The following is a 21,591-nucleotide window of genomic DNA, read 5'->3' as shown; positions in this document are numbered from 1 at the left end:
TGTTTTGTACTTGCAGGCTGATTTCAACACAAATGGACAATCCCTTAGAATGCTCAGTCATCTCAGATGACATTGATGAAGAGGAAGTGTGGCTTTACTGGATTGACAGTAACAAGGAACCTCATGGCAAAGCCATCAGACACCTGGCTCAGGAGGCAAAAGAGGGCACAAAAGTTGACTTAGAAGTTCTTACCTACTACAGGTAAAACTGCTTATGCAAATAGATGAAAATGTAAACTCTCCGTGGAGCCTGATGCAGTTCTTATCCAGTCCATTTGCCAATGTCAAAAAAGGAAAGCAAGTCATACCAGAAACAGGGATTAAAAGTTTGTTTCAGATTTTTCCTATAGGAAGCATCACCATCTCTGTTGTCTATTCCAGACATACACTTAGTTTTCTTTGTGACAGCTTTTTGTGTCTCTCTAATGTTTCCTCTTACCTTTTATTTGTGAAACTATTTTTATCATGCCCTGCTGTTCTTGGAAGCAAGGTATACACTGAAGGAGCATTCATAACATCCCAGAGTATAGAAAGGAGATAGGATCATAGAATGGTGTCTTATACTGATTGAAGACAAACTGTTTAAATACTTCAGTCTTCCACTGAACAATGCTTTGAGTTTCAAAGGGAGCCCAGTCTTAATGGGGATTGGAGCCTGACATTAACATTTTTAATGGCAGGTTTGTCCCTTGATTAGCAAAACCACTCTTAATCATTTTTACTGTTTACAGCAGAAGAGCTGACATCACAATTGTAAAGTGAGATTCTGAGGTTCATTGTTTCATAGTATTCAAATAAACCAGTTGGAAATGTGCTATTGTTCTTATTTAAGGTACCAACTGAACCTCTTTGCAAGAATGTGCCTGGACCGCCAGTATCTAGCCATCAACCAGATTTCTGCACAGCTATCAGTAGACTTGATCCTGCGGTGCATGTCTGATGAAAGCCTTCCTTATGACCTCCGGGCTTCTTTTTGCCGGTTGATGCTCCACATGCATGTGGATAGAGATCCTCAGGAATCAGTGGTGCCTGTCAGATACGCCAGACTGTGGACTGAAATTCCTACCAAGATCACAATTCATGAGTGAGTTGAAAATGTTGCAAAATACGGTACAAAATTACTTTATTGGGGCTTAGAACAAAATGGTTGTAGCTGTCTAAGGCCAACACATGCATTTAAAAAGGTATTCAGATGCAGAACAGTGAGCAGTTAGTTACTGTTAATCTCAGAAACTTCCTTGAGTAGCTTTACTTGGAAATAGAGTCACAGAATAATCGATGTTGGAAATGATCTTCAGGATCTGAACTGAAGGTCCAACCGTCAACCTGATCTGCTGAGTCCCATCACTAAACCATGGCCTTTAGCGCTGCATCTTCCATTTTACTTCACTTTATTTCTCACTTCTCTAATACAGAACAAACTGAGGATAAAATGGAATGGCCTTTCATCAGAACAACAGAACTTGAAGTAATCAAATTGTGCCTAACATCAGGCATGTACCACGTTGGAATTTAGTTTTAAACTTCTTCCTTAACTGAAAGTTACATTTGGAGAACCAAAATTTACAGCTAAGTGCAGTTATTGCCCCAGAAACAGTTCAGTAAAGCTTTGGTCTTCCACATACTTAAGCACATGTTAAATTGACTTCAGTGGAAGCCCTCTTTGGTTTAAGTGATTTAAAGCACTGCTGGGCTAGACCCAGACATGGAATATCTGGCTGAAGAGATAAAGAGGGTGAAGTGTAGCAATGCAGCAGACAGTCTTGCTTCTGCTACTGATATGAGGGAGTGTTTTGACTCAGGACAGCAGAGTCTAATTGGTGGTAGAAGCTGACTGTCCTGAGCTTCATTCCTGGTCTGCTGTCTTTCTTGTAGAGATAGTAAAGGAGAACAGAAGGCTGAGAGGAAACCTCATTCAGTCTTCAACTTCCTGTATGGAGGAGGTGGAGAGGGATGTACTGGTCACTCCTCCTTGATGAATGATGACAGGTTCCATGGGAACAGCACTAAACTGCACCCAGGGAGGTTCAGACTGGTCATTAGAAAACTTTTATTTACTCTTTTATTTACTTTAGTGGTCAAACACTAAAACTGGCTTCATAAAGAGGTGGTTGATGACCCATGCCTGTCTGTTTCTGAGGCATTTGGATAATGCCTTAATAGTACACATTCCCTTTTGGTTAGCCCTGGTCAAGCAGTTGTACTTGATGATGTTTCTGTTCCATTCCATTCTCTGGCTGATGAGAGAGGAAAGCTGAGATTTAGTGACTTAGTGAATATCAGTCAGAACTTAGTGCTATCAGTCAGAACCATAGTATCTTTCTGTCTGTGTTATTCCCATTCATTGCACCTCCTACTGTTGGAGGAGAAGCTTGTGCATCTTCTGTCTGGTGTCTTTACATGTCTATGTAGAATTAGTTGACCTCTACCCTTTCTCCTTACAGAGGACTGATAGAGATTTTAAAGGGTTATTGTTGGTTTATTTATTCGTTAGTGCCAACTGATCCCTTCCTTCTGTGTCTTGCATTGTAGGTATGATTCTTTCACGGATTCTTCAAGAAATGAAATGAAGAGGAAATTTGCACTAACTATGGAATTTGTGGAAGAGTACTTGAAAGAAGTTGTAAATCAGCCTTTTCCTTTTGGTGACAAAGAGAAAAATAAACTTACATTTGAGGTACCAATCTCCATCCTAGTTTACAATATTCCTTCTCATTTCAGCTAGGTGGACATTGGTTCTTTCAAAATGAAACACCTTCAGAATAAATGCGCCAGTGAAACACCGATTTCTAATTCTGGTGTTCTCGTAGATAACTGTTATTACACAAAATAATGTTACTGTCTTCTGTCAAACAGCTGTGTTGTTTCCTCCTCCTAAGACTGTTGCATTTCAGTGGCAGGAGAAGGGATGTGTGTAGAGGGAGTGTGGATGATGATATATTCTTTCTCTCCACATTAGTAAACCAGCACACCAGGATTTTTCAGTGTAATCAAATACTATTCTCTGTGTAGAATTTTGAAAGAAATTCTCTGAATAATCTTGCATTTCAAATATTGTTTGAAATTCCTGACAGAAACTTCAGATAGACCTAAATCATACATATTCGAATAGAGTTGAAAAGGGGGAAGTGCTTATAGCTTTTACAATTCTTTCTTCAATCTACCTCCAGAACTTTTTTGCTCCTACCTCTGGTCATCTGAAATCACCTTCATTCAAATTTCATTCACCTTCAGTCAAATGCTATTCTTTTCCATTTTTCTGTACAACTACTGTCTCTTTAAACAGTTTCCTGGATTTTTTCTTCTCAGTCTTATTAATTTTCTCAGATGCAATTGTATCTTTTCAGTCCATCTTAAGCCTCAGATTATTTTCCCTCTTTTTGTCCGACTCTGAAAAACATTTGATGTCAGTGGACCAAAGCCAATTTAAATGAGTGGAAACACTTGTACTAATGTGAATGCACTCTAGATCTCGATTGCTGTGCAAGATGCTGTGTAAAACATAACTTTATCTCACAGATGAATAACACAAAGATTGACAATACTTCCTTCATTTTTGTTTGTCACAGGTGGTACATCTAGCTCGAAACCTCATATACTTTGGCTTTTATAGTTTTAGTGAGCTTCTCAGACTGACCCGTACACTTCTGGCAATTCTAGATATTGTTCAAGTTCCTATGTCATCATACTTTGAAAGATTGAGCAAGTTTCAGGATGGAGGTAAGAAATGCAACAAAATGTTATATTCCAGTGTGTAAGTTGCTGTACTGGGGTACTTTTTGGAATATCTTACTGATTCTTCTGATGTATTTATCCACACATAAAGTCACTAACAGGGCATTATCACAGGTCACATTAAGATGCTTGTCTAAAAAGGAACCTTTTTGAACAGAGCTGAAGACTTCATGATTTGTGGTTATTGTATTAATGCTACTGCTCCTTTGCTTGTTTAGAATTGAACTTTCAAATCTGGATCAAGGTTTTGGTGTCCTTTGCATTAACCATCCCCAGAAAGTACAAAAATAGCATTTGTCTGGGCACGGCAATTATGATGTCTCATGTATGGCACAAGTATTTGTCAATCTCCTCTACACTTCACTTAAAAAGAGAATATAGTGTAACTTTTCCAAGAACTGCAGAAGCACCAGATGGTGAAAGTCTAGGTGAGGCCATCCTGTACATCTGTTTGTCAGTTTAGAATATTCTTTTAACCAGATTAGAGTGCCTAGCTGACAACCCCGGGACAATATTGTATGTCCCATTGCTTTTTGAATGATGACTTAAAAGTAGATGTGCTACGTAGGCTTAAAAATAGCACTTTTTTGGACTTTTGATGCAGGGAGACAAGTGTAGTTAGTTACTGTTAAATCACAGTAAGATTTGCTGGAGAGGCCTTCTAAAGTTTTTTATAAAAGATCTCCATCTTTAGGTGGTTACATATTGTCTTTAGCCTCCCTCTACTTTTCTGTTTGGCAGGTTGTAAAACATAAACTGTATAATGTATCTATGCATTGATACTTAGAATGATCCTCAGTGTCTGACTACTATGCCCAACCATCTTATTAGTCCTCTTTCTTTCTCTGGAAGTACAGGCTTAGGACAGCATTAAGCTATGAAGATGCATATGGCACAAAGGTATGTAATTTAGAAGCAGTTTCATACCACCTGTTCAGTACGTTTGATCACCTAGCTGTAGAGGTTCATGCTTGAAGAGCATATTTCATATCTGAAAAGCATACTACTCAAGCAAAAGAGAGTAGTGTTCTTCATTAAGAAAAGACATCAGGAAAAAAAAACCAAACCCAACAACCATCATTCAGTGCCAAATTAAGATTAGAAAAGGGGCTCAAGAAGAAACCACCAGGTACTATACTTGCAGTGTGAGGGATTTGAAGATTCTTAAGTCATCACAATCTGCTTTCCATCCTGTCAGAGATCCAGCAGTGATGTAACTTTTGTCTCAGTAATCAGATGGGAACTGAAAACAATCCGATTGAGGATAGTCATTGGACCAATATTAAGTAGCAGCCCTTTTAAACCAGCCCTGTAACTGTCATCCACTCACATCTTGATTTTGTCTTTGCTACTAGGTAATGAGAAGGTTTGAAATAAGCTCTAAACACACAGAACATTTGACCTGCTTATGTAGTCTCTGCATCACTTAGCTGTATCAGCAGCGTGATGCCAAATTCACCATCAGCATTCCAAATTCATTTTCCTTGTTTATTAATTATTCCTTATACGTCTTGCTTATTTTAGTAAAATTACTTACCAAGTAAATAAGTATATATATCAAGGATTGACCTGTTGAAGCAAGTCTTCAAAATGGGATACATTGTTAGGCTTAGTGGAAGTAACATCAAGACATAATTGACCTTTTACCTCAGGATATTCTTTTCCATCCTTCTCTTAAATTCTGAGTCACACTGATGGCTGAGGTGGCCCTTGATGTTGTGTGCAAGCTTCTCTATACTGGTTCTGCAAAGTAACTGAAAAGATCCTTATATTATTGTTTATGTTTTGCCTTTTAAAATCTTGATATTAATGCCAGCATCAGTTACCTTACTCAGAATTAAATTGATATGTATGTAGTTTTCATGTGTGACCTTATTTGTTGGAGGTAGATTGGGGAAAATTGGCTAGAAACATTTGTGAGATAGGATACTGGAAAAAAAAAAGATGTGTGTTTTTTTGGAAAGCTTCTTAATTTAGATTGCGTCCTAGAAATGAACTGACTTGGAAATGCTGTAGCCAGCTTCTGTTTTCAATACAAATATCATAATTCTGAATAATTTTTTTATTATTGGATCCTTTTTTCTAGTTTTTTTTTTCCCTTTTAGATTCTAAAAGACAGGGGGTTTAAAATTACATTGTCTGTGTCTTAATGAGGCATTTTTGGTTAAAGTGACGACTTATTAATAGTGCTCATTCTGGTGTCTTTCAAGAACATTAAAATTTCTTACAGTTTTAATTAAAAGGTTAAGTCATTGCTTTTCTAGTAAGTGTACCCTGCTGTATAATTCCAAAGTCAGGAGCCAATCTGCATTGTCCAATATTGGTTATTTATTTTCTGAGAATTAAAATGCACATCTTTCTCTGTACGTGATGGATCTTTCAAATAGCTGATTTTAGTCAAACCATGCAGCTGCAGCATATGTCAGATCTGGAAAGCAGAATAACATGATAGTATTAGCAGGCAAGCTACGTGTTTGCCATGCAGCTCAGCATTATTTATTTAACATTATTTGGAAATGAGAATAATGACATACAAGGAATAAAATCATAGAAGGTTTCCAAGGTTGGAAAAGACCTACAAGATCATCCAATCCGACTGCCCGCCTATCACCAGTATTTCCTACTAAACCTCAACACAACGTCTAAACATTCCTTGAACACCTCCAGAGTCAGTGTCTCCACCACCTCCCCGGGCAGCCCATTCCAGCACCTGACCATTCTTTCAGAGAAGTAGTAACATATTGAATCTCCTTGGCACAACTTGAGGCCATTCTCTCTAGTCCTATCACTAGTTACATGGGAGAAGAGGCTGACCTCCAGCTCACTACAGCCTTCTTTCAGGTAGTTACAGAGAGCAAATAGCAATGGTAGCACTTCCCACCTGTAGACTGAAGGGAGTAAAGGGTAAAGATGTATTCACAAACATCCGAAGATCTTGGAGCACCTCCTAGAATCGTATCAGGAAAAGTCTGACCCCTGTGTCATGCTGCAGCGTTTGCTTCTTTGTTGTGATTCACTTTGATTCACCTGTGATTCACCACCTCAAGGATTCCACTTTGGCAGGGGTTGGGATGGGGAAGCCCTCTTTCTCTTGTGCAGAGTTCAGTAGCAGCAAGCTGCCATTTTTATACTTGTGTATCAGCATATCAGGGAACTACTGTCAAGTCTTCTACTAGAACAGCATTGAGAATGAGGTTGGACCTGCCATTTCTACTGTGCCTCTGTGTCCTCTGTATCGAGAAGGACCAGATTTCATCCAGGACTACTAGGAAAGTTTATACTGTTTCTCAGCTTTGTGTCTGCATCTGGTAACTGTTCTTTTGTCTGGTTAACAATTTCAAGTATCTTCTTGAGGCACATTTTGATTAGCAAAGCTAATGAGGCAGTGGTTGCCTGGCAGACTGGAGTAATAACTAATGCCAGCAGTTTACAAAAAAAGGTTAGATGAAAAAAAAAAAAATTAACCCTTAGAAAAGTTAGCTGTGTTAGTCACTGATGTCTGTAGTGTAACAACTGCCAGTCAGTGAAGAGTGCGGTCAGACCAAAGGGGAAGTCGGTCTGAGAGTTTCTCTGGCATGGACCATTTCTCTTTTTCTTTATTCCTATTCTCATCATGAGGCTGTGCATTAATGTGATTCCAGAGACCATTGCTCTTCTAGGAATCAATATCTGTGTCATAGCTGTAACTCAGCTAGAAGGCTTGATTCCCATGGTACTTTTTACCATCAAGGCAAGCATGCTGATGTATGTACTTTTTTTGTATCTTTCCTTTCCCTAATATTCATGGTAGGAAAGTTTTATTTTTGACATTGCTTACTGGTATTGGGGATAGGCAATGGCAGGAGAAGATGAAGTTTGGAGGAGATTCACCATGACCAGGCAGTGATGAGTTTGCATGCTAAAAGAAAAGGCTAGTGGATATGCAGTAGTTCAGGCTGAGGTGGCCAGATCCAGTCAGGGGTTGGATAGCAAATGTAAGTGCATTGCATATTGGTACTTTTTTTTGTAGTGTTTTTTTTTTTCCTCATTAGTTCTGAGGGCTGTATAAACTGTAGAAGTGTCCTCACCTTCTGCCCTTAATCTAATGCATTAGGTTTTCTGTGAGGCTCTCCTGAGGTCAGCTAGTTTTTGAGCGATGAAAAATTGCATAATGAAGAAATAAAGTGTGATTCGTAGCCTCTTTATGATAGGTTCTGCAGTCTTTATGGGCATATGCTGTAGAAAACCTGTAAAAATTAATACCTCTTTCACAAACAGAGCTGTAAGGCTTAATGCTTCTGGCAAATAATATATAGCTCTAAAGGGTTTGAAATAAAATGCGGTCCTTTAGGTACTGAAGTGTTGCTATTATATGTCTTAAAAATGGCCATAACTTTTCACAACAAAAAAAATTAAATTGCATGAAGCAATGTAGACAGATCAACAAAGGCAAAGAAAGGTAGAGCCAAGGCTCTACTGGGTGTTTAATTTAGCTCTTGATAACTAGACAGTGCTGCATATACAGCTCTCTGCCAGAGGATCCGCACAGTCTGGCATTGCTGTGTGCTTTAAGATAGCACTGAAACTTTTGAAAAGGTGATGGTGGACAAGAATGTAGGTCTCACTGAAATCCACAGTCAAGCCCATTTGGAGTCAGGGCTCCCGTGTCAGCAGTCACTTGGAAAGCTGTTACAAGTATTGTCTTAAGACCTGGTTGAGAGTGCTGACGCTGAGGTGCAGCTTGAATACACGGTCAACTGCACTGAGAACTGACTTTAATGAGAGTAAAAGTTTTAGACTTTCAGCAACCTGCCACATGTCGCCTAATGTAGCAGTGAGCTTCATGGCATTGCAAATGGGGAAGGAGGCCTCAGAGGCTGTCATGAAAGAAGTGGGCCTGGCTGGAAGAGTCTTAAGTATGCTGATATATGTGGGAAACAGGAGTAGGTGTGGTCAGACTGGCAGTGGGGACTCTGGGTGGTGGTAGGTGCTAATGGACTTCAGACTGTAAGTAGTGAGGGGTATTTGAGTGCACCCTTCTGACGCTGTTGTCTTTCCTGCCTTTCCTCTCTTTCTTCTTAAGCAACATTGAAGGCAGAGTAAGCTGACTGAAGGGAAGGCCAGGTCTCTTTGTATTGCCATACAAGGCTTGACTGGGCCTTGAATCTATCTGCTGTGCTGTAAAGAATACAGGATCATGGAATCACCAAGGTTGGAAAAGACCTACAAGATCATCCAGTCCAATAGGGAATAGGAGTTTTTATTGCACAGAGATGGTGGTAGATAACAGCTGATGTAGATAACCCAGCTTTTAAATCATATGAAGTATAACTTATCCATATCCTCTATCTAGATCGTCCTTAGAACCCAGCAACAACTTTTCTTGATCAAGTTAGAGGGGTAAGGCTCTTCTCCACTACCTGAGGTGCTTGGGAGGGACATTGGAAGATTGCTTAGGATTTTTTCAGACCTGTAGAATTTTTTGGCAAGTGGGAGGAGGCTTATGCTTCAGGAATGTAGAACAGGAAAACTTCTAATAAAGTAGTTCTTGCAGCTGCCAATGCATTGTGCAGATGGGACTGATGTTGCTTTGTATCTAGGGATTCAAGCTGCAACTGAACATTAGCCAAAAGCTTCCATTGGGAATGATGAGGAAAGCAGAAGGAACTGAAGAGGGGCCATCTGCACAGTTTGTTAAGGAAAAATGGTTTTCAGAGACTATTGAGTCCCTTGATTTCTTTGCTATTGCAAACTTATATATCCTGTGGGATTACTTTGGTCTAGAAGCCATCCCCAAGTTCAGAGGAGAAGTAGTTTCCAAGTGGTATTTGAAAACCTTTGGGGTCATAGGGCAGCTTATTATTCACTGCAGCCCTTCAGCCTCTGCATTTGATTGTTTGAGGAGTTAATTGCTTTTGTAGTAGCACATGCACTCTGTTTTGTGTCCTGCTATGCTGGAACTTAAGTGTTTTCTAGGAGGTATTTGTAAGAAGTTGAAGCATCTGATCATTTATTTGCCTTACTCAGGTCAAGGGAGTTGTCTTTCTAACTTTCTAATTGAGAAAAGAGAGAAAACAGGAAAAAAATGCCACATTTTTGTGAAGCCTTTGACTTGTTTCCTTTTTTCCCCCATATTTTATGTATGCAAGACTGAACCATGTGTTGGTTGGGTTTATGAAGACTTGTTGGAGCATTAGACACATGTATATTATCTTTATCTGGCCATTAAGTACTAGATTTCCTGAAGAACCCCTTGTATGGCAGCTCCTATTTCATTACTTAGTTTCTAGAAGCATTAAATATGCAGTTTTCCAGTCCCTAATGAGAGCTGTCAGGTGTTAAAATACTTCTGAAAATACAGGTGCTTTTCATAGGGAGATGTGCAAGGTAGAAAAATGTTTCAGCTGAAAAAGGCAGAGCAGTTCTGCGAATTGAGTCACAGGAATCCATCTTTTCTACATCTGTAGGTGAGGAATACTGAACACTGTTAGTAAGAGTAAACTGACGCTCTGTGGCAACTAAGGACCGAATCAGCTGTGTACAGTTAACTTTTGAATAAATGAGACTGCACATCAGTTCACTGATGTATTGGGAATGTCTGTGAAGTAGGGCACTGCTCACTCCAAGATTATTTGCCAGCCTTCTCTTTACTATTTGTGAAATACCTAAAATGCTGTGGATACTTGTCCAGTGAGAACAAGTTGAAGATGCTATGTAGTGACTTGCTAGGAACAATAAGAAGAAAAGCCAGAAGAATTGTCAATAAACTCTCGGACAGTTGTTTTTCTATCTGAATATGGCATTTTGTCTCTCGCCATCTGTATTGTATTATATCATAAATTGTTGTTTACTTTTATATTTTGTTTTTACAATTCTTGCAAGCAGTAAGTGACTTAGCAAGTATGTTTATGTAGAAAATGAACCGTCAGATTATCCACTACTTCGATTACTTGGGTGGTTGTTATCTTTTTTTCCATAACTGACTCCTGTGAGAAGTCTCTTTTCTCAGAGAGGCCGCTGTGTTGTCAGTTGTGCTAAATTGTATGACATTATGTGCTACAGTTTTATGACAGAAACTGATATTCATTAGGAAGTTGTGATCACCGTAATAAAAAGTAATGAAAAGGAGATGCATGGTTGTCTTTTCAGAACATGACAAGTATTCTCTTCTTTTCTCTTACTTCATTGTCAGTCAATCTCCAGCTCCTTTAAATTACCACTTGTGCATACAGCGATTTCACTCATTCATTGACAAGCCTCTGGGGACTGTACATTCAATAGGAGGCATTGTTGTTCCACTGCTTATGGAAGGTTCATGAGATCGGACTTACCTTGTCAGAGAGAGAAGCAGAGAGAGAGAAAAAAAGAAGATTCATGGGGATTGCATGGAGCTCTCTTTCTATGTTGGTCAGCCACAGCTCTGAATGTTTATGCAGTGGTTCACTGATAAGAGTTGTGACTGCTTTTCCAAACTAGCACATTACAGTGTTTCCATGTATGTTCTCTCCTTGCCTCCCTTCTCAAACATGTTGGATTGTCAGTACCTTGAGCTCAAAGAAGTCAACAAATGAGGGAGATCAGCAGGATAAAGGTGGCAGTATGACATGAAAGCACAGCTCAGACTTCTGTTCACTTTGTCTTTAGCACAGTACGTGCAAAAGTAATCAGTGTTCACATCTATTTCTTTCTCCAGTTTTTGCTTAGTTAACTAACTGAGCAGTAAGTTAATTTTTCTTTGGCTGCTGGTATTCAGGAAGCACTCTGGAGCTGAGATCAGAGCTCTGTTGGTTTGGTCATACATCCGAAAATCTTAAATATCTTTTACTGAGCCAACATACTTTGTCTTATCTTGTTGCAAGCTTAGCTGGTATGCAGTCAGTCGCTTGTTATTCCACAATAACTTTTCTGTATGTCTTACCTCAGAGGTTCACACCCTTTCCTGCTGAGATAACTGTGTTAAAGCAAAGAGAAGACAACAGTGTGGCAAAAAGGAACAACTCATTAATGAGTGCTGCTGGCCCTGTGTTTAAGAATGACGGATTTAAATTCATACCTGATATGGTCTAGAATTCCAAAGGAGGACAGAGGCACTGAGTGATATGAATGTTGACTTGCTGGGGGATCTTTGGAAGAGAAACTGCTGCTTACCTTTGTGTGTGAATGATCCTTGTGACTTCTTTCAAAGAATAGATTAGTTCCTCTTATTGTTGAGAACCAGCCAACTGCTTCACATCCATGCATACATTTGCTGGCTGATTGCTGTCTGCTGTAAGGGATGGCTACATTTCATCAGAAAGTTACAGAACATAACATTGCTGTTGAAATATCTTCACTGAAAAGTATGCTGAGTTGCTCTGGTTGCTTTATTGTTTTCACTCTGAGAATGTTCTCTTCAGGTCTATTCTCAGTTAATTAAAAATAGTATTTGTCAATATCATCCAGTTACTGGAAAATTTTCCAAAATGAGTTTAGCCATGATACCCTTCCTCACTGGCGTTATTGAGAGAAATAAAGCAACGTGGAATCACCACTCACTTCAGCTGTAAATACCAAACTAGCTTAAGTAGACGTTTCTGTTACTAGTGACCTTTCCTACACACTGATGAAATACAATTTGAAATGACAGTATAGATAAGTACTACTGTAACCCTTTACTTTTCTGTCTCCAGCTCTTTACATCAGCCACGGGAAGTCGATAGTCAAGGTGTGTTGTGGACAGAGGCTTTATTCTTGTTACAGATTCTGTTGGGAAGCTACCTTATAGCTACCACTCACTGGTTTGTACCATATTTTACCACTGATGTTTCACTGTTAAGGAGAAAGGGCAGGAGTCATCTCATTTCTTTTTATTTTCTGAATGCTTTTATAGACTCCTTTGTCTCATTAGCTGAGTCTCTCCCAGTCTTTATTACATCAAAGCTCTTGGTGTCCATTTTAGAGATGGAGAAGATATTCTCAGTATTCTCCTCATTTATAGAAGTGGTCCTGAAATGCAGGGAGATTGACTAATTCCACAGTCACACAGGAATCCAAATCCTTTAACAGGATTTCTCATCCCCTGTGTTGCCTATTCAGCAACCGAGTAATGACAGTCAAATAAGCGGGATGAATGCTCCAGGCAAAATCCCAGCTTGTTTTCTTCAAAGACATGAGCTGTACCTAAAATATTGAGCAGAGAGTTGATTACGTCCTACCCTACAGTGATAGAAAGACCAGGGCTGTGGTGGGTGTGAGTAAATGTGATGGCTGGAGCTTGGGGCTATTCTTGAGCTTGATTTGTGCAAGAATATGTATCTGTGCCTATCATGAGTATTACCTGTAATTTTTTTTCCATTAATCAGATTTTTCTGACTCCTTGTACAAAAACTTGTCTTGACTACCTTTTTTGCTAATTGTATACTGAGTAGATTTTAGTCTTGAAGGGTGGGCTTTTTTAACTTCTTAAGATAAAGCAAAACTCTTCTACCTTATTTAGGACAAACTATAGTTTTGTCTGATTTTCTAGAAGAGTATCTTTTGACTGTTTTTAGAATTAAATGGTTTTAAATGAACTAAATGGCAATTGGCATAAGTTATTTTTTGTAAAGAATTCCTGAGCTTTCCAGATAGCAGTGCCTCTATTTGTGTTCAACTCTGTACAACAGCTGTGGAAGAGATTTTTAGATCTCTGTTGTGAATGATAGGATGATGTCTTCCCAAGTGAGATTTAGAGCCAAGAATATCACAGGCTATGAAGGAAATGCACAACCTGTACATCTTGTGTTCAAATGGACTTGTCAGTCAGCATTAAGGGCAGGATGATTTGAACTTGATCATTTGTATCACAGTTTGGAGATGAAGATACAAAAAGTCAATTTAACTAAAGCCCTTTTAAGGATTAAAGGTTCTTTATTTAGTAATCTAGCTTTACATGTGTGTAATGAATGCAGTGAAAATTAATGTTTAGAATACTGGTAGAAAGGGGATGGAGAGAGAGAGGAAGAGAGAGAAGGAAAGACATACATACAATTTATTCCACATTTTTTTTTATTTGATTTGAAAGGTAAATGAGCAATTTCAATTTTGCATCAGGGACGCTACTTGGAATCACTTTTATTTGCTTTACACAGTTCTAGTCAGTTAGGGGAACTTTGTGCCCTCCTAATGTGAGAATTCAGACATTTCTTTGACTTCAAGGTTTTTTTTCTCTTAACATCCTGCAATGTCAGAAATACATTTTTCCCCCTCTGTAGAGACTTGTGGTGTCATTTTCAAAAGACCAACTCACATTGATTGCACACCAGACTGGATGCTAAATGAGACCTCAAACATAGCACTAATCTACCTCACTGACTTTGAAGGAGCAAATTCTTTGAGTGTTTCCTTTTAAAGTCAGAGTGAAAGGCATCTTCTTTTCCTGCATGCGGTACTTAAGCTCTATTAATTGAAGAAAGAAGGACAGAAGAGGAGGATATTGCAAACAAAATAAAATAGCTTTGACTTTTTACAGCAGATTGTCTAGGAAGAGAGTATCTGCATTGTGAGTAAAACTTGACAATTCATAGAGAATAAAAGGTAGGGGAGACATATGAGAACTATTCAAGTCTACCTCAGCAGAGCTACATCTCCTCTGTTTGCTTTTGTTGTAGTCTAGGTCTTGGCCTTATTTCTGCAAAGAGATGCTATTATTCACTTCCTTTCTTCCATTTGTTCAGATCTATGCTTTGCAAGAATGAAAATGAATTAATGCAGCTAGGTAACATATTCTCATTCTTACTCCTCTCTGCCTTTGCAAGGAGGTAGTCATTGGTTCCCTGAGATGCTTTTCCAATTGGAATTCACTGTAGGAAAAGACAAGTATAATCTATGGGAACAAACAGTATCTCTTGATAGAATTTGTTGAACTGGCATCAGTGATAGTACCGTTCCAACCAGTCTGGACTAATTTATTTTTTGCCAAATTAGTGTAAAATTCATTTTCTTTCCAGGTACTACTTACAAAGACCACTGTGATTACAGATACTAGTTTAACTTTTAGGACAACATTTTGTCCTGACCTTCTCTTGGGCCTTTTTTGAAGGGGAACATTTATATAAGTGAAAGTGAATGGGGAAAGTCAACCATCTCTCAGCTTTTCCCAGATGTTCTTGTAAACTGAGGGAATGACTGTTCGGGGAGCCAAACAATTATTAACTTCTCTTTTACACAATTATTAAAAAAAAAAAAAAAGTACAAGCCACAAACAAAACCAAAACCAAGCATTAAAAAAAACCAGCCAACAAACAATCCAAATCTAACTCCATGCATATAACTATGTAGAGACTTGAAAGCACCTATGCAAAAGTATATGTATACAGATTTTCAAGCTGTCCAGGTCATCATCATGTGTAATGGGATTGATTATATTTATCATGAGCTTTAGCAAGCTGAAGCATAATGAAGACATAAGCATGTCTTACTGTCTAGAGACAGTACTTGTATACCCAGCAGCAGCTGCAGACTTGGCTGAGCTGCTTCTACCGTGTTCATTACATTAGTCTTTCTCCTGCTAGTTGTTGGATGTGTGTCCTGTTATCTGGACCAGAGAGAGGTCTGGACCAAACAGAGCTTAATCAGACTTGCACAGCCTCAATTCTCTTCTGTTAGTGTGACGTATAAGAAATTCAAGCTTCTGTAGTACAAAAGGCATCTTTACCATCAAGCTTTTGTGTTATGAGCAGTCATCAAGGTGAAGACAGTGGCAGTAGGCATGGTGAATAACTCCTCCACTGTGTCTATAGAGCAAGATCATAAATTACAGCAATGGAAGATATAAATGGCCTATCAATATTTTCTAACAGTAAACATCAAATAGTGGAATTGCTTGCTTAAGGATGCTTTAAAATGTGAGATATGTATCACCTAAGTATTCTTATGGATAGGTTAAACAACATTTATTTCAGAAATGGTTTTAGTTGTAGTGTACAGATGATATATATATATATATAGATAGATAGATAGATAGATATAGTCCTCTACTTTTAATGATTTCTTGAACATGCTAACAGGGCTGTAGAAAGCTTTTACATCTTTTCCATCTGTTGACCTGCAAGCAACGATCCCTTGGAAAATCAATTAAGAAAATTGTCCCAAAACCACTGGCTAATATGAATGAGTTAATGCTCCTCATTTTTTAATGAGGATTTGAGGATTTGTTTTTCATTAGGCCAATAAAAATGTAAAGGAGTTTGACAGCATGGGTCTATGTGTCATATATATATCTCTGCAAGCAAGCTTCACTGATGGCAAATATGTGTTTAATGCATAGGAAACAATGTTATGAGAACCATCCATGGTGTAGGAGAGATGATGACCCAAATGGTACTAAGCAGAGGATCTATATTTCCCATCAGTGTCCCCGATGTACAGCCAAGCATTCACCCAAGCAAGCAAGCAACCGCCTCAGAGAATGAAGATGTGATTGTAATGGACACCAAATTGAAAATCATTGAGATTTTACAGGTAATAATGATTGGTGGAATGTTAAATGGCAATCATTTTACATTTATTCACTTACTTACATAATGGCAGGTTCTATTACCTACATTCTTATTATTCTCTGAGCTGTTCATTATGCGAACACTTTGATATAAGGAAGAATACTACTTTGTGTGAACAGTAGTACAATTGTGGTTCTCACAATTGTTGTCCTTAACTTCCAAAGGAACGAGGTGCTATAGAAACTCTATCACTGTGATAAGACCTAACTTGTACGTTAAGCTACCTCACTAATGTTTTCTGAAAACAGCATATGTGTTTCCAGTTTCATTAGCACTCATTTTACACTGATATAGCTTATTTATTTGACTTTAGTATTTGAGGGGACATAGACCCACTGAGGTCAAGCAAAGTCATACAATTCGAAGTTGTTTTCAGATTTCTACTGTTAGCTGCCCACAGACTATTCTCAATTATGATTTTCTCCCAGTTGAACTGACAAGTATGACACTAGCATGCCTCCTGAGATACAATTTTCATTTTGTGCCAATAATGAGTAAAGTGGCACACATTTGTTCTGCATATCAAATCCCAGTTCTTGCAGTATTTAGCCCTCAAGGAGTTTTTCAGTGTTTTCTGTAAATCCTGCTGATCTGTTGGTACCATTGTCAATTTTGAAGGATTCCATTCGTTCTGAAGGCTTATAAATGATTTAGAATACTTTAGTTACTTGTTATCTGAAAGGTTACTAATTATTAGGTCTTCAATACTGCATACATTAATTTCAGATCTGCTTTAGCTTAAGGCTTATGGAGTGTTATAAAAGTGGGATGTTAAGGCTTATGAAAGTGTTATGAAGTGATACCTCCTAAGGAATACCATTCATGTGTCCTATTTGTCAATTTCCTTTGATTTGCTGAATGTGTAAGTTTGCTTCTATGTGTCTTGCTCTACTGGTTGATGCATGGAAGAATGATTCCAGGATACCAGCCTCTTCCTATAGATTCCCTGTCTACTGACATGAAAAAGAAACACATTTTTGTCACAACCTTTCCTCTTCCACAGCACAGCTAGTGCAAGATCGCCCAGGACTGGAGAGTGTTTAATCCTATGCTGTTACTTTGTCTGTGGCTTAGTTATGTTTTAGCTATGTGGTCAAATTACTGCAAATTAGCAAATTGTCATGTTGAGTGAACCATAGCAAATGTGCATATATAAAACCTTACTTCATAAGGAATACAGAGTAATTCAGTTTCATTTAAAACACGATGAAGAAGGATTAAGTTAAATCACATTACCTTTTGTTACAGGGCTATTAACCTAAAATGCAAGGATATTTTAGATTTATTGTATTGTCATGCATAGCTAGTACAATGATGAGTAAGACTATTTTATTCTAAGAACTATTAAGCTTATAGTAATTGTTCCTCTTGTTTTATATAACAGGGTAACTTGATCATGGAACCACAGTAAACCTACTTATTTTCTGTTTTGTATTAGAAGATTTTGTTGAAAAGATATTGTTTCCTTAACTAACAATTTGCTTGGTTGTAGATGGCATAGATGGCACTAGTTACATTAGTGAAATCCTATTACAATACTCTGGGTCTCGGAGCTTGTATGACTTTAGTTACAGATCAAAGAAGCAAGTGGGCACTATTTGCTAAGTCATTACCTGTCACCTGAGTCTTGCTAACTTAATATCTGTACTTTTATCCACACTGAAATGGAAACATTAAATAATTGTAAACCTTTTCCATTGTATGCTTACATTTACTGTGGGATAGGAGCTTATGTGAGTGAAGTCTTGCAACTCAGTTGATAAGCAGCCAGTTGTTGAAATGTAGAAATCTGTCAGTCCTTCAGGTGGTGTTTATGTTTCCAGCCAACTTATTTTTCTCACCTTTTCACTTTAAAAGCAGTACTTACAGGTTTGATTTGGGATTTTTCCTGTATGAGTTTCTGTTTTCACTGCTGAAGGCACCAAAAATTAAAAGAAAACATCTGTCAGGCATCTGAGTGGGTGAACCTCGAGCCTGTCATCTTTACACTCAGCCCCACTCCACTTCTTATCTCCATGAGGCCTTAGATGTCTGACTGAAATATGAAATAATCTGTTTCAACCTGGGTTTGGATGTATTGATCTGGCTTGTAGGCAGCGTGCTGGTGCCCCTAGACAAGTCAGTCTGTTAGCATTCATCTGTAGACAGGGCAATGTTTGATACATCTCTGGTAAAGGCAGTGGGAAGAAGTCACAGCAAACTGAAATAAATATAATGAATTCATTTTGCATAGGGGAGGTATTTATTATAATAATAACCACATATATTTGTACACAGAGACACACACACAACCCTAAACCTATGTTATTTAAAAAAAATTCTGATTTTAAACTTCTTCTTGTAGTTTATTCTCAGTGTTAGACTGGACTATAGAATATCCTACATGCTGTCCATCTATAAGAGAGAGTTTGGGGAAAACAATGAGAACGTCGATAGCTCTACAGCCTCCCCACCTGACACATCAGGGATTCCCTCAGGTAAATATTGTTATTATATGTAAATTAATTCTATGTAAACTTCTGCATTGTTCCAAATGTTTTAGTAAGCAATAAACTGAACTACACCAAAAAGATGCATGTCAGTGAATTTGAAAAGCTTGTGATAAAATGAAAGTCTTAACAAATCCCACAAAAGAGGTATTTGCTGGTTTGTCCTCTGCTAACTAAAATGTAATTCCTTTTTTCTATTATGACAATTTATTCTCTTATTTGTACACTCCCCAAAACACTGGAAGATGATAAGTGTAGCAGAACACACAGATCTTGAAAACATGTTTAAAGAGTGGATGAGGACAGCTTTATGTGTGGTGAATGTAGCATGGGAATTGAGTGGCTTTCCAAGGGAGAGTTCTGGTGCACACAGAGGTACTTAAAGGCTGACAGCTCTGTGTGTGATGAGCTACAGGTTAGGGAGAATTTAACTGGAGGTGCTGTGCAATAAAGGTGTGGCTAAGAAATACTAAAGTCTTAAGTGGTAAGGTATATTAAAGTAATTCTAAAGAAGACTAATAGTGTGGTAAATAATTTGATTTATGATAAATATTGTAAAGGTCATGTGTCTCATTTTACTGCTTTACGGAGGTTGGCTAATCTAACCAACAATGTAGAATTTTCACATTCTGTGACATTTGTGACCCAGTGCCACGTTGATCCAATCTGTCACTAGAATTTGTCACTTCCAAAGTAGTAGTAAAACATAATTTAACTGCCCTATGTTCTAGTTCTTTCCTACTGTTCTTTCCCTTTCATTTTTCCATTAAATACAAGGAATTGTGCCTAGCTGAGAGATGCAATTAGACCTTAAGTTGATAACATCCACTTTAAAGATGGAATTCTTTTTCACTTGCAGGTTAAACAAACATCGGTGTTCTTTACAAATTTTTATTTTGATTGTTTTCCAGCAATTGTTCCAGACATAGATGAAATTGCAGCTCAGGCTGAAACCATGTTTGCTGGCAGGTATAATCTCTGAAGTTTTACCTGTCTATATTAATCCTTTTATTTACACTGATACTAATTATGGACAGTGTCTCTTGATTCTGTATGTGTTTTCATACCCCATTCTCTTCACTTGGCTAATTCTTATTACATAACCTACGCATGGACAGATAGGTGCCAGAAAAGACCTGGAGTTTGAACAGACTAGCCAGTGGGTGGTACTTGTTGAGGGACTGGGATGACAACCCTCTTGATCATCTAGAGTTGTAAGAGAGTTGGTAGAAAATTTGTTCCCAAAGACAGGTGGAGAATCGTGTACAGATGTGTTTGGCTTAACCACACTACTTTTTTCTTTCTATAATATGCTTTTAAAGATAGACCCTTTTCAAATACATTTTATGCCTGTTGACCCAAATTTCTTGGATCAGTAGGTTACTGTTGCATCTTGTCTTGAAATTACTAAGAAACTGTTATAAAATATAATCTATTTCATGTGGCTCCACAAATGAACTGTGGACCTCTTGCCATAATCTCTGGACCACCAAAAACTTGTAGATCAAAAATGATGCGTGCGAAGTTTTGGAAGTGTTTTCATCTATGCTGTGAACAACAATAACAAAAAACATGCACAGAAAATATCCACACTGGAAAATTATTACCCTTATTGCTATACTGGTTTAACTTTTCTGGAACAATTATAATTATACCAGTAAAAATGTTTCCCTTTTAGACAAGGCCTCAGACTTGAAAGATTTTCTTGGAGCTTGGGACAGAGATCCTCAAGATAGGATTTCTCATCTTTCCTGTCTGTCCCTAATGTGCTTTCAGTCTTTACCAGTGAGAGCAATGCCTCCATTCCTCTCCCTTAACTCTCATAATGTAAAACAACACATAGCCCTTGGCATCTTCATCTTCAAAATGAACAGTGAGACTGAATGGTTTCTTGGAAACATTATTTCTGCTTTGATATGTTAAGTATAAATGTGATTTCTTTTGCTCGAGATTGTAAATATGATTCCTGAACTACGATGCTTTTCTCAAGTCCCACAATTTTTGAGCTTATTTTTTCTTGAATGAAATTTTAATATCAGCTGAAAAGGGAAGGATTAAAAAGGATAGGCCCAATCTCTGATAAAATGCCATTGACTTCAATTAGTTTGAACTGTGAATGAACTTGGTGCAGTTTATCTAAAACGTAAATGAATGTTTTTGCAATATGGATTTTAATCACAATATTTGACACAGTTCATACATATTTACTTTTATTCTGTAGCATTTCTTGTGCTACAAGATTGCCAAAACAGCATATTACTGTAGGATTTAAATACCTATAAAATATGTTAAAAGGGCATTTATAATTTATATCCCACAGCAGATTAGATGTGGTTGTAAGAGCTGTATAGAATTAAGATTGTACTTTTATTGCATATTTCTGTCAAAAGATTTTATTATTTTACTTTATTTGGTCTTTTTTTTCCTGCATATCTGTTGAAGAAAAGAAAAGAATGCGGTTCAGCTTGATGATGAAGGGGGCAGAACCTTTTTACGAGTCCTCATTCACCTCATCATGCATGATTATCCTCCTTTGCTCTCAGGTGCTCTGCATCTGCTATTTAAACACTTCAGCCAGAGAGCAGAAGTTCTGCAAGCATTTAAACAGGTACCAGTGGGCATATAATTATTGTAGGGAACGATGGGAAAAAGTTATTCCAAAGACTGATTTTTTTAACCTGCTGTTTGTACCTAGGTTGCTCTGAAAATAATATCTCCTATTTGTTTCTATGGAAAATACAACACTACTTGACAGAACAGTCTCAGCTAAAAAAAGTCTGTTTTTCAATACATAGTCACCACCATTAGTTATGCATTTTTGCCAGTGAGAAACAATAGCCAGCATGCCATTCATAAAAACCTGCACTAGC

General features: G+C 37.9%; 1 protein-coding gene across 2 annotated transcripts in view; it reads left to right on the top strand.

The window, feature by feature from the left end:
* ITPR2 (inositol 1,4,5-trisphosphate receptor type 2) overlaps positions 1–21,591 on the top strand; it is a 265,378-nt gene that overhangs the window by 86,976 nt on the left and 156,811 nt on the right. For both annotated transcript variants that reach the window (XM_042835042.1, XM_042835041.1), the window contains 8 exons: positions 17–202; positions 833–1,084; positions 2,533–2,677; positions 3,570–3,720; positions 16,001–16,194; positions 18,577–18,709; positions 19,633–19,690; positions 21,164–21,329. In XM_042835042.1, the coding sequence (XP_042690976.1) occupies positions 17–202; positions 833–1,084; positions 2,533–2,677; positions 3,570–3,720; positions 16,001–16,194; positions 18,577–18,709; positions 19,633–19,690; positions 21,164–21,329 (1,285 nt within the window). The remainder of the gene's footprint in view (positions 1–16; positions 203–832; positions 1,085–2,532; positions 2,678–3,569; positions 3,721–16,000; positions 16,195–18,576; positions 18,710–19,632; positions 19,691–21,163; positions 21,330–21,591) is intronic.

Source organism: Centrocercus urophasianus, unplaced genomic scaffold (assembly GCF_019232065.1).
Source record: "Centrocercus urophasianus isolate 14NV4802_14NV808 unplaced genomic scaffold, USGS_Curo_1.0 seq_5, whole genome shotgun sequence".
Classification (NCBI taxonomy): domain Eukaryota; kingdom Metazoa; phylum Chordata; class Aves; order Galliformes; family Phasianidae; genus Centrocercus; species Centrocercus urophasianus.
This window is presented reverse-complemented; position numbering and strand designations above follow the sequence as displayed.